This window comes from Tetrao urogallus, assembly GCF_951394365.1.
Source record: "Tetrao urogallus genome assembly, chromosome: 2".
In the NCBI taxonomy this organism is placed as follows: domain Eukaryota; kingdom Metazoa; phylum Chordata; class Aves; order Galliformes; family Phasianidae; genus Tetrao; species Tetrao urogallus.
This window is the reverse complement of record NC_136814.1, coordinates 3,120,303-3,133,914: the sequence shown is the minus strand read 5'-3', so window position 1 is coordinate 3,133,914 and position 13,612 is coordinate 3,120,303. Positions and strand designations below refer to the sequence as shown.

At 42.4% G+C, this 13,612-nt stretch overlaps 1 protein-coding gene across 1 annotated transcript in view; it reads right to left on the bottom strand.

The window, feature by feature from the left end:
* PSME4 (proteasome activator subunit 4) overlaps positions 1–11,573 on the bottom strand; it is a gene marked incomplete at its 3' end in the record, with an annotated part of 61,875 nt that extends 50,302 nt beyond the window's left edge. The window contains exons 1-3 of the mRNA XM_079532805.1: positions 11,413–11,573; positions 5,323–5,463; positions 4,676–4,792 (exon numbers count right to left, since the gene is read on the bottom strand). Of these exons, the coding sequence (XP_079388931.1) occupies positions 4,676–4,792; positions 5,323–5,363 (158 nt within the window). The 5' untranslated portion in view covers positions 5,364–5,463; positions 11,413–11,573. The remainder of the gene's footprint in view (positions 1–4,675; positions 4,793–5,322; positions 5,464–11,412) is intronic.
* Positions 11,574–13,612: the final 2,039 nt, after the last annotated feature.

Sequence of the window (13,612 nt, the reverse complement as noted above, 5' to 3'; positions counted from 1 at the left end):
ATAAAGTAAAGAACTATTTGACGATTCTGCCTCAAGAGTTTAAGATAACGTTGATGCAATTAGATGTCTTCAGTGAACATGCAGTAGCTAATCACCTTTCACACAGACCAAATAATACAGATTAAAATTGCTTTCCTAAGTTCCTGGTACTACATTTCAGATAGCATTATGATATTCACCAAGTTTTAACTATTGAGTGAAGAATTATTACCCTTTCTAAGAAATAACATCCTGCATTTAATCCAAGAATAACCAGCAAAGCAAAAGTAACCCTTCAGAGGAAGCTGAAAATACGACCAGAAATAAATCTGTGGATTTTTCAGATAAATAAAGGCAACAGAATTCATCAAGTTATTATTAAAGTCTATATACCACATCTGACCTTTTCAATCTGTTGATTTTTTAAATTTTTATATTTTTATTTACTTAGTGATTCTAAGAGAAGCAAAGTAACTGCAAATCAACAGTTATTTCATTACCTTCCCCTCACGCTTTAACAGCTGATTTTTAAATGTTTTACTCACAGTAGAAAAATACATTCTAGAATTATTACAGCATTTTAACATAGATTATCACAGGATGCCAAGCTATTAAAAAAAAAAAAAAGATTTAAATAAACTTTAGAATAAACTCAAAGCACAAAGGAGACAGAAGAGACTGCTGGAACCACAGCGGCTGTCCATTTCCACGTTTGTCAGCTCCAGCCCTCACTACAAGACCAACTCAAGACTAAACTGCACTTTTACCAAGGATCATTCCCTGAGCTCATGTTCAGGCAAAGGAGCTTCTTACATCTTTCAGATCCATTTATGTACCCTTAATAGACAAAACTGCATTCTTCAGATCACCACAAAAATAAAATAAAACAAAGCTACAGAAATGCTATTTTGATCAGAATAAAGATGATACAAGTTTATCATCTTTAGAATCTTACCAAAGATCAGTTTAGATGAGTCATTTCAGGACACACCAATACAGAGCATGCACACACTCTCTCTAGTCCTACACAAATTAAACTGATCCTGAACAAGCTAAGGGAGACAGAAAAGAATGAACCACCCCTAAAGCAACGGGGTGTGTGCACAACTTACTCTTACACTTCAACATAGACTGCAAGCCAACAAAAGCCCACCCAGCCCTCAGCACACTGCTCCACTTCAATAAGTACTCCAGAAGTTGCAAAATTCTGCACATTCTATCCACCAGTGAGAAAGTAAATGTTATCTCTGACAGAATGAAAACTGGGTTTACTAACAGCTTCTGAAATACAAAGGAAAATGTCTAACAGTCCATTAAACAAAAAGAAGACAAAACTCCATGAGAAACTCATAAAGATTCTAGTTCAAAGCGAATACAGTTCTTGAAAGAGTTAGGAAATAAGTAATGGTTGTTCCAAGAGCAGATAAAGCACAAACCAGCAACGTTCCTAGAGACAATTAAAGAGCTACACAATAACTGTTTGTGTGGCAAGCACATATTCCTACACTATTACATTCTACTGAAGTAAACTATGCCTGCGATGAATCAAAGGACAAAAGAATTTTAAGATACAAATCCTAATGGCCAGACATCAATAAATCTTTCACAAGTTTTAAGTCCAATTTGAGCATGCAAGTAAAAGAAAAAGGAGAAAGACTGAGAGGGCTTTCCTTCCCTGTCTTCTGATATCAAGTTCAGAAGGAAGACAGAAAAACAAACCAACAATAAAACCCCAGCAAGCTATTTCTTTAGGGTGGAAGCTTCCATCTAAGATACAGTGAAACCACAGGCCAACCACAGAAAACTTGCCAGAGTCCAGTTGGATGACTACCAGTTAGAAAAGACAGAAAGACTGTAACTGGGAGAACAAGACATTGCTGGTTATTGCTTTCATTATCAGTTGAACCAGCTTTCTCTAATCTCTTAGCAGTGGCTTCTGTTCCACTCCTGTTATACTTTTTACACAAGCATTACTACAGAACCTCTCAAATACCTGCAATTACTGCGCTAGCAAATTGCTGTGTGCTGCTGCACCATTACCCTTAGCTGGGGACTAAGCGAGCACAGCAGCAAACAACTGCACACATAAGCCACATGGACCAGCAGCACACCAAAGGTATCTGCTATTAATTACCAGTAGTGCTCATTTAGTGAGATAAAAAGTCTTCTCATCCCTCTGCTTTTGCTCCTCCTTATTGCCTGAAGGATTAGCATCACATTATTATACCACACCACGTGGATTTGTCACTAATCATCATTTTGGCTCTACATGATTGTCTTCCTCATTTAGCAAGGATGTAATTGTTGTCATTTGTAAACCTATTTTTTTCTGCCTTTTCAAAGAGAAACATGTTTCACTTCATACTTTATACAAACTGACACGCTGACTCCTACACCATCAAAAAGCAGTAAAAGCCCCTTTTTCAATTTCTCATGACAGATTCAGGCCTTAAGGGGCATTCTAAGCCTACAGTGGACACTCCACTATAAGAGTTGAAGACAACAAAAAGAGCAACCAGCTAGAGCTTCCCAAATGGCATCATTCCAGTGAATTTCCAACTATGTTGGCCCCAAATCAGTACCTTGTTAGTAGAACAAATTTCTTCCAAAAAAAGAAAACCCAACCAAAGAAATACACAAATCCAAACCACTGCAATGCTGAAGTCTCTCCCTGACGACTACCTCACTTCCACTTAGATCCCCTAAAAAACTACTTCTGAATTTATGTGTAAGCTAAATCTTCTGTTTGTTTTGGTCTTACTGTGAAAACTCCTAGCAGACCCTACCAACACAGGAGCTCTGTCTCACACTTCACAATGACAAGGTCATTGCTGACTATTTTCCAGAATCTATTAGCTCACTGCCCAAGCACTTTCCATGATTCCATGGTTTTTAATAGCAAAGTAGACCTGCACGGTGACATGCACTCCTGCACAGACGCTTATTTACCCGTTTTCAGACACTACAATTACTGAAATGTAAAATTCATCTTTCATTTGACCCTTCAGATACATATGCTGGTTAAATTAGTTAGCATATAGCCACTTGATCAGCCACTTCACACACGCTATCTTGTTTCCCAATTAGAAATGCTTACATACAGTGCGACATTCTCATAAACAGTGGTGTAATGTTAACAGTCGGTTTTCCAATACATTATTTACACAGAAATTACACCTGTGTGACAAGTGTTACGGTCTAACAGAACATGCAGAAGATTACACATCGGCCAGAGCTGAACAAAAAAAGTCATTCTTACCACCTATGTAATACATTTAGCACAAATGTTTTAGGTGAAGACATGCCTGGTCGATATGAACTGAATGTAAAAAAAGAATAAATAAAATTAAGACAGTAGTTAAATTATCAGCTATGTATCAAATTAACTCAGCTTTTAAAAATCTCTCTTGACATCCACCAAAAAGATACCCTTCGAAGTTGGCTTAAACAAAATGAAAAAGCACCGTATGAGAACAAATCGCACTGCATATGAGGTCTAGAGGCGCTACTCTTAATAAAAGCTAGATGTTTCAGACAGACATCCCAACAGCTATCTTTGTCCCAGCTTCATCTTCCCTCCCTCTAAGCAGAAGTCTCCCTGCCACCATACCAGCCTCTCGCACAGTAAATGAACAGCGACCAGTCAACACCCCCACAGACAGTTAAGGCAGGTGCTGGCATATGCATGAAAGGATCAAACTGGAACAGGCTCTGCTCCTTTTTCACTTTCAAGCAGTATCTACTGTAAGCAAAATAACACAGGTTTGTAAGATAGTTCACTAGCAACATTATTTTTCCATCTACGTAGCCAGTAGACATTAGTTAAACAGCATTAAAGCTCTGTAGCAAATTACAAAGCTACATGCACTTTCTGCTTGTGTCACATACCAGCAATAGGATCTTGCATTCAGCAAACGGAATCAGTGACAAGACTTTAATATTGACAGGAAGAAAGCCATTTTGAAAGTAAATAAGGACTTTCACTCACTTTTATGCGAAGTTTCAGTTCAAATAAGCTGAATTATCTATATAATATCTTTTGTAATATGCAGCGCAGGACCTCCTCTAATTGAAATTACCACTAAAACTAATTTTGGCAATCTGGCAGACGGGGGAGACTGGCAGCTCAAAGAAAGCAGAAATAAAGTTTTTATTCTTAAAATCTGCAAACCATTCCTAAAACTCTTAACTGAGTTACAAACTGATGTATCTACACCGTACCATCGCTTGGGATGTGCATGCTTACTTCTTACAGAAGGCATCTCACTATTCTCATACACATTCTGATCTACATCTAGAGCACAGACACAGGGAATGCTTACAGTGCATTTATTTAAGAACAGTTCCATCTTTTATTCCCCCACATCCTTATTGTGTTAATACACGGAACAGTAGTCAGTTCACCTACATACTGTTTAAAATGTCAACATTAGCTCTGTTAAGCCGTGGGTTATAATCCCAAAACAAGTCGGAGACCCTCGCTTCAGAATATTTAGTGCTGAACTTGATTACATTCAGAAGGAAGAGCATAACAAATACAAGTTATTGTCAGAAGGATACACACGATTTAGCACAGCCCTACATGCAACTATTGAAAGGCAGATCATTGAAATATCAACCAAGTATCTTTTTTAACTGTACTTTTATGTATCACGGGAACTTATTGCCAGTCAAACGTTTCAAAATGCAGACTTACTTGGGAAACCAATTCAATCCAAGATGCTCTGTTTTGGAGTATAATATCCTTTCCAGCATTTCGCAGAGCGGTCTCCACGGTAACTCTAAATCATCCCTGGACAGCAGTTCTTTTTTCCTAATAAAAGAAATACAGCATTTTAGGATTAAACATCTACACCGAGCGCACACCAGAACACCCCAGACCAGGAATGCTGCTCTGAATCACACTTATCTTCAGCATTTGGCACACGCTGCAGGAAGGTCAGGCAGCAAAAAACAAGCCACACATCATTTCTGCATGAACTCAAGCTGTCAAGATCTCCAGCAAGAGTCTGAGTAAGTGAAATAAACATTACTGAGCTGTGAGACAGCCTTCGCCTTCTCTCTGTCTAAAATTCAGTGTTAACACTTAGCTCTCTGATGTTTGCTTTTTTGTAATGTGAAACAACCGTCCTCCTTTTACTCACATGACCACCAGTATGGCTTTGAAAGAGGCACGGCATTCACGTAATGCAATCTCTTAAACCAAGACCATCTGTGCAGAGAAGGTTAAGTGCAGCAACAGTAGAACACACTATTACATTAAAGTACAGAATATGAAGCAAGTGAATTGGATCAACTGCTTAAAGAAGAAAATTTCAGTAGTCAGCAGAATTCTGTACTTACTTTAACAGGTTTATCAACAGGCGTGCAAAACCTTGCATCATGCTGATCTCCAGCTTTGGGATTGTTATCAACTCATACAACAATTTGATAAAAAGCACATGATCTTCTTTGCTAAATTTTCTCCCATACAACCGGATATACCTAAAAAGAAACCACAACATGAGTAAGCAATATTCTTAAGCATGTTCATTTTATCTGAGACCAGCTCTTGCTACTCAACAAACCAAAGTGAAGCCCACCTCGCACATCTGACAAACAAGAACAGAATCAAAGAAAACCATGGGAATATTTTGACAACTGAAATCAACTATGGGAAAAAAAACCCAACAGACTGACAAATAAAGCACTCCCTACCCAAATGTCCAGATTGGATCTCTTGCATAGTCTGACTGCTCTTCTATACATACAATGCTCAGAAATTAGAATAAGCCTCTCAAGAAAACCTGTTTTACAATCAGTGGCAATCCTAACAGTCCATCTCAGATTTCTTTTTGCTGGCTGAGAAGACAAGGCAATGATGTACCTGCAAGGTGCAAACCTGAAAGTGTTAGTAATTACTAGCAAGCGGAATTCCTAATTACTACAGGCTCCACTGTACTCGCAATTTGTGTTGCTTCTCCTATGGGAGAAATTGGAATTTAACCAATCTTGGTTTAGCCAGCCTAAAACCAATTTTAAAATGTGAAAGAGTTATATAAAACCAGAAGTGTGCTAAAAAGCAGTTACATATCAAAAGCACTATTTGTTCTCAAACTAATGATGTAAAGGAAACATTGCTTAAAATAAATAACCAGAAAGAACAAAGACAGTTTACTGCCTTCCAAGATTCCAGAAACAGCATAACATAATGTTCACACCAGATACCACAAATACAAGGGTTGTATTCTTTCACCTCAGCCCAAAATATACTTGCTACCTAATTTAGTCCCTCTATATTCCCACATATTTAATTTCTTTAAAAAAAAAAAAAAAAAAAAAAAAAAAACACCCAAAACAAAACCATCACAACTGTCCCAAGCAGCTGTACTGCACTCATTTTCAGCTGCAGAACTTTAAGGAGGGGAGAGGCCACAACATAGAAACTACTTTAAAATGGAGTTTCAAGTGAAGACCAAACCTGACACCTTCCACCATGGCTAACCAATGCTTTCAGACACTTGCTGCTGCTGTGCTTCACTGCTATCTCCCTTATAATCACTATTTTTAAAAGCCAGCTTCGGAAAAGGTGCTTGCTATTTCCAAGCTGAGACTGAAGAAAGGAATACACTTAAATTCATAAAAGTTAAATTCATAAAATTATGCTAGAACCATTCTAAGGTCCTATTTACAGCCCCAGCAGAGCATTCTGCACATCACACAGCTATGAACTGCTACCCACCTGAGAAGTGCACTCCCTTTTTATGTCTGCTCCAGCTACTCTTAAACAGTCACACCAATACAGTGTCCTCTGAGCAGCTGTTACACAAAACGTACAGGACACCAACTGTGAAAGCAACAACGTGGGGTGAAGCTTACTGGTTATTTTTTGTTTAAGGTTCAGTATAGCTTGGATTGATCTGTTTCTAAGTACACAGCGGCGAAGCTTCGAGGCTCTGCTCTGGTAATGTGAAGAATGCCAGCCCTCACAGTACTTATTTGGTATGTGGGACAGCACACCACACAGCACAGCGCTGGAGCTGCTGCAGGAAAATGTTAGGGAGGAAACACTGCTGAAAAAGACCTGCTGAAGGGAATACTTGGGTCGTACATGCTAAATAACTTCAGATGGGCAACCATAAGCAGACACCGACCTAAGAAAGAAAACAAAGTTAACTGCCTCCATTACTGAATTTGTTTTCCAAAACTGACTCCTCCAGCACTGCAAAATGTGGTCGATTACTGGATCTGTTTGACTTTTAAATGCTTCGCTCTCCTCTGCAAACACTAAGGCCTCACTGAACTGGCATGGGAAGCTGCCCAGAGGAGAAGTTCAGCCCTCTGAACACAGCACACCCAGCACACCCTTCACAAGGTGCCACAGGAGCACCTGGGGTTTGGACTCAACAGCCTGACTACTTTTTTCTACTCCACCACTTCCTCAATTTAAAACTCTCTCACCTCCTGCTCATCTTACCCAAAGCCTGTTTCCTTGAATAGATACATTCAAGGAAAAAAAAATAATCCCCTTGCTTTTTCCTTTTTCTTTTCCCTCCCCCCATTCATCCTCCTCCTATTTCCTTAGAACACGCAGTGGGAAAAGGAACACACAGAGCAACAAGGCTTGGGCAAACCAACAACGGTTTTCAAAGAGGAAAAAAGCCTGCACAGGACTACTCTCACTTCTTCTTCCCTGTCGAATTCATCAGGGGATTTGCCTTAAATGAGCAGCGTTTTCATTCACGTTCAACACAGAAGGAAACAAATGAAAAAGAAGCAAACTGTGTCCTCCTCCACAGGCCCTTAAATCACGTGGATCAGAAACAGCACCCACCTACACAGCAGCTACCAGCAGCTGAACACATACACTTTGCACTCATGCAGAACTGCAAACACAAGGAGTCTTCTGAAAACAATAGGTGACAACTGTTTTTCGCCCTTAGCCTTCCTTTACTTCCCTTTATCAAAAGAGAAGGAGGCTGGTCAACGCGATGACCGAATCCCAAAGCAATTCACCTACAGGAGTGTGCTTCCCTCACAGCATATGTCTGATAAATAACCCATATTAGTAATAACACTAAAGGCTCATTTCACTGTGGAACAGAAGCTTCTGAAATCAAGCTCAGCCTCTAACAACTTCCACGTTGTTGTCTTTCAATCATAACACACACATCTCCAGACATTTGCCAGCAGCAGTTCTACTACACCAAGTGCTATTTAATTAAGAAACTGAGGGAAAAAAGTGCGAAGAAATGTACAGAACAGAAAGATGTCACTTTGCCGAGTTACTTGAAGCCAAACCGCTCCCACAGCTACCTGCAAAAAAAAGTCATTAGGAACTGAAAATTCTCTTTGCAGTTCCATCTTTCCTGCGCTGAGTGCAGGGTCTCTGAGCAAAAAAAAGGGACCAAAACTCAATTCCCTCCCCCTCTATAGGTATTAAGTGCCCAATCTCTCACTCCACAACTACAATAGGCCTATTTTTAGGAAATGGACTCTCGTATCAAGTGGACATCCTAAATTATCCTAGAAGTTGGCTGCCCTACTGGAGTTAAAAATTACCTTCACTTATGAAGCTGAGTAGAGCACTCTCTTGAATTCCTAGCTATCTGCTTTCGCTTTCTAACACACAGGACAGCATTACAATTGGCCTAAAACTCGGGTTTTGGCAAACTGCATTGAAAATAGTGACTCATGCTCACTAAAACTACTCCAATCAGATGTGTGTGTACATTGTCCAATCAGATGTGTGGGTACCACTGCGTACCCAAAATGAAGGCTTATATTTTTCTGTTAACGATGGGAGGGAAACAGGTAGGGATTAAAAAAAAAAAAAAAAGATTTATATTGTGATAGCAATTAAAATACTTCAGCAGGTCCCACTGAAAGGCCATCATCCTTGCTGTGCCCTATCATCCAAAACAGCTGAGATACAGTTTTGCATACCTGACACCTAAATGTCATTTTGTAATAGACAAACACATAGATGCCATCATCAGGAACAGAAGCCCTTCCCTCAGCTCTAAAAACTCCACCTTTACCTATTCAAGCAGAAAGCTTGACAGAAAGACATTTGCGTGTTTTTCAGGCTGCAAAGTCAACTGAACGTGCTTAATTGCTCATACTGCATTAATGTGCACGTTTACAGGCTATGCCCTAGAAGAAAACCTATGAAGTTTCGACATGAAACGTAAAGAAGTGAATAAAATTGAAACGGCAATCTATTTTTGACCTATAAAACAACAGAAGTATGATGCAAGTCCATTTAAACAAATGATTTTGATGCAACATGTTCTGTTGTCGTCGGTTTGTTGGGTTTTTTTTGGACACTGTAGCAAGTTATACAACAGCTGACATTTGGTTTTCTGCTTTCACAACAGGATTAGTGTTTTATAAGATAGAGATTTTACCAGCCAAAGTCTGGGGAGTCTCGGGGTAATGATTGCTTTTGAATGCCAGTCTTTGAGGCGAGCACTTTCCCTTGCACAAGAAGTCTCACTGAGTCATAAGTTACTTAAGTGGCTGTCTTTGCAAGAGAAAGCTGTCTTGCTACACTCTGTTTACACATTCCACCAAAGCGATCCATTTACATGACTTACTGTTATGCATAAAATGCAAATTACGCAAATTAGACTATAGACTTCTTATCTGATAAAGGCCGTTTTTGCTCTTTCCCCTGTTCCTCCCCCACCTCAGTCCATGACATCAGCAAGACGAGAAAGCTCCTTTTAAGATAACAATGTGCAAGTCATGCTCTCAACTGCTGAGAGTATAAGAACTCAAAGACCTCGGGGTCAGCTGTGATGTCAAAGTAAGGCAACAGAAACCGATTTCAAATTTTTTAATTCCCAAAAAGATTTGAGTTTCACTTTCATTCTTTGTAGCCCACAGGGTTCATTCACAACCGCATGAAGTTACAGAGCACCTGAGAAGGCACAACAACACGAGTGCACACACCTCGAGTCTTTGATAGAGTGGGTTTTTCTCCTGATTTATTTATGTCTATGTACATCTTAAAATGCTTGCATTGGCGTTTTAAAGTGTACGTGGAATAAAGACACGTCAGACATGACTGAATTATAAATGCTGTGAGAACACTGGCTTTTCTGATTCAGGTATCTGCAGCAACCAAGCAAAGCAGAAACCTTACTATTATGAAGATCCATTGCACTCTCCCACCAAAAAAAGTTAAATTCATGACAGTTGGTGAGCAGGGAGAAAGGGACTAAGCTGACACTGAGATGAACTACTTGCTATCAACAGACAACAAAACTTAGATTTTCTAGTCATCCTCCTATAATTTGATATAGGTAGGAAATCAGAACACAACAGAGTTGGGAAATGTTTCATCTAGGCCTAAGCTGTAATAAAAGCATTTAAGCCCGCAGAAGAACTCTGTCAAGTTCAGCTGAGCAGCAAAACACCTCTCATGTTCAGCACAGGCTTATTTTTAAACCAACGCCACTGTTTGCTTCCCTGCCTGTGACCACATGTGCTCCAAGGCTTGCCTACTGCATAGCACAGGCCAGAAAGAAATCTTTGGACTAAGAGGCATCAGACAAGTTGCACAACACACAATGAATTCAAACTTCAAAGAGCAGGTGGGAAACCACAAATTAGAGCCTCCTGATTCATAGAGTGGCACAGCGGCAGCTCTCAGCAGGTTAAAATCAGTGCCCTGAAGCCTGAACCGCTAACGGTCACGGCGCCGACAGGACGTGGGGCAATTCTAACACAACCCCACACGATTTTAAAGGATTTACGTGCCACGTTTAGCCGAGGTGCCTCACGTAGACCTTTATCTTCGTAAGAGCTGTCGTGGCTTACTTCAGCTGGATTAGCATGTGGAGTTCTACCACAACTCCAACGAGGCAACTGAAAGCAGTGGGAGCTCCCTGAGGTTGGGCGGGGGGGTCACGAAGCAGGGCTGAGCTGCTTCCAAGCAGGTTAAACTGTCACATAGCAAAACCAAGTGAGTCATTTTGAAACCATCGACGTAGCTCTATCTAAGAATGCCTCCTGGCAAACACAGGCAGCTCCGTACGTACACACCGAACATGCAACGCAGGATCCCTATCGATCTACAACGAGATCAAAAAAAGGGCAGAAAGGAGAATTCCACGAGAGGCTCTCTGGACTCTGTAAGCACACAGCTCGTCATTCCTGGCACAAATACGACTTATAACTACGGAAACACGTTTAACAACGAAGCCAGGGCAATAAGCACGGCACAACTCAGCAGAGATAACGCCTCGCTCGGCCCGCTCGGAAAGGCGAGAGGTCACACAGGTGGCCAAGCAGGCAGCAAGCAACCAAACAAAGACGAAATAGCGCTCTGGGGCGAAATAACCAGCTGAGAAAAGCCAGCTCGATCCGCAGCGCTCGCAACGTTCCGGGTCGGCTTTGTCCCGCCGCCCCACGCCGCCCAAACCCCCCCCGGCGCCGGGCACTCACGTGGAGAGCTTCCTGGTCCAGAAGAGCCCTCCGGGCCACAGCTCCTGCAGCTGCACGGCCCGCGCCAGGTTGCCTTTGATCTGCGCGAGGAAGCGGTCCGCCTCGGCCTCCAGGCGCTCGCCGTAGGGCAGCAGTTTGTTGTAGACGATTTCCTTCTGCGGCGGCGGTAGCTCCATGGCCGGTCCCGCGCCTCCTCCCGGCCCGCCGCTGCCGCCCTCCAGCGCTCCGGCAGCGGCGTGCCGCGTCGGCTCCGCCGCGAGAGAGCAAACGGCCGACGACCGCCCGCCCCGCTCGCTTCCGGCGGAAGGCGGGGGCCGAGGGCGGTTCCCGCTCGGCGGAGCGCTTCCTCCGGCCGAGGGACGGGGGCCCGTTGGCGCCCCGCGGGCGCCCTGTGGCGGCGCCGCCATTTCGCGAGAGCCGCCCCGCGCCTGCTGAGGGCTCCGAGCGGCGCCGGCAGGCTGGGCGCGGCGCGCGGCTGTGGAGCGTTGCTGGGGAAAGGCCCTCGCTCCCACTCGAGTTTAGAATTCACTCTCTGTGGTTTTGCGGTTCGTTACAGAGCCCTTCTGTCAAGCGGCAGGGATCCCGAAGTACGGCGCGTAAAGCCGTTCTTCCACCGCCCTCAACGGCTGCGGGAGAGAACTGAACGTCAGTCACAGAAACACAGAACTGGGGATGTGGGAAAGACCTCTGAGATCATCCAGTCCAAGCCCAGCACACCGTGCCCACTGCCCACGTCCCTCAGTGCCTCATCCCACGGCTCTGGGGCACCTCCAGGTGACCCCACCGCTCCCTGGGCAGCTGTGCCACTGCCTCACTGCTCTCTGGGAGGAGGAATTGATCCTAACAGCCAGCCTGAACCTCCCCTGGCACTACGTGAGGCCGTCCCCTCCTCTCCTTGCCCAAATGTGAAACAGGGATGGAGTTTGTGATGGAAATAATTAGTCACGGGGTCCGATAGCAGATTGTGAGGCTGCCTAAGAAGCTTATGGCAAATAATAATGCTGGTCAGTGAGACAGGGCTTGGCAGTGCCTGGTCCTGCCGTTGGCCTCTGTGGGTGCTGGATAAAGCTGCGATGAATGTGTGATAACAAGCAGTGCTGATAGCTGTTGTCTCCAGCTGTCTCCTAAATATAATTGTTAATTGAATTTCCCCTCAAGAGTTGCATCGTGACCATTGAACAGCTTCAAATTCATTAGATATAAAGGTACTGACAAGGGCAGTATTTTCTATTTTCTATTTCCTATTTTCTGGTCTTTAAACTCAAACTAGCCCAGAAGAAAAAACAGCTAACTGAATGCTGAAAAACACCACAAAGAGAAGAAATGCAATTTGTATGCAATAAAGCCATGATGCTCAGGTGTTCTCACACTGTTTTCCTGTGGAGTGTGTTTGTACCGTATTGTCACTGAGTGGGCCAGGAGCTGGGCTCGATGATCCTTATGACTCCCTTCCTACTGAAGATGTTCGGTGTTTCTCTGATTAACACGCCTTTTGTACCACCCGCTAGTTTTATTTCCACTCCAGTGCAGCAGGAAATGATCCAGTGTGTGATCCATACACCAGTTTGAATGCTACCTCCATTTATAGCCATCACAACGTAGTCAGCACAAGTGTTGTAGCTTTCTTCTGCACAATAGTACCAGTAAAGCAACACCGTGTGAATAAGGTTTACCCAGACACCTAAGGGAGGCTCTATGCTACTTCGTATCTCTCCCATCAAGTATTTTTCTTGTAACATCTTGGGAAAGTGGAGGTCTATAATCACTTTAGGTGAATCAAATAATGTTTTTTCAAAGCTTCAGTGAAAGTATTTGTTCTGAATTATGGGATGAGACCAGGATAAAATACTTTGCTATTTCCGCTACTACAAACAACCAAACATTTTCAAGCAGGCATTGACGAAAACAAGAGAGTTTCGCTTTTTCTCATTTGCCCACACCTATGCTTTTAGTAGAAGAAAGGCGATGATTTTGTGTTGCGTGCTCAGAACTTTCACAGTGCCTTTCCATTCCTAGAAGAGTTTGTATCACATGTTCTTGTGGACTATTTCTGTCAGCATTTACATCATTACTAAGCAGTTTGGACTATCATTTTTATTTTTATTTGGTTTTATTTCTTGGCATCTTTTGTAGAAGCATTAAAATCACTTTCTGTTTCCTCCTATCTACCCTTTGCAAAGAATTTATATGTGAATTTCTG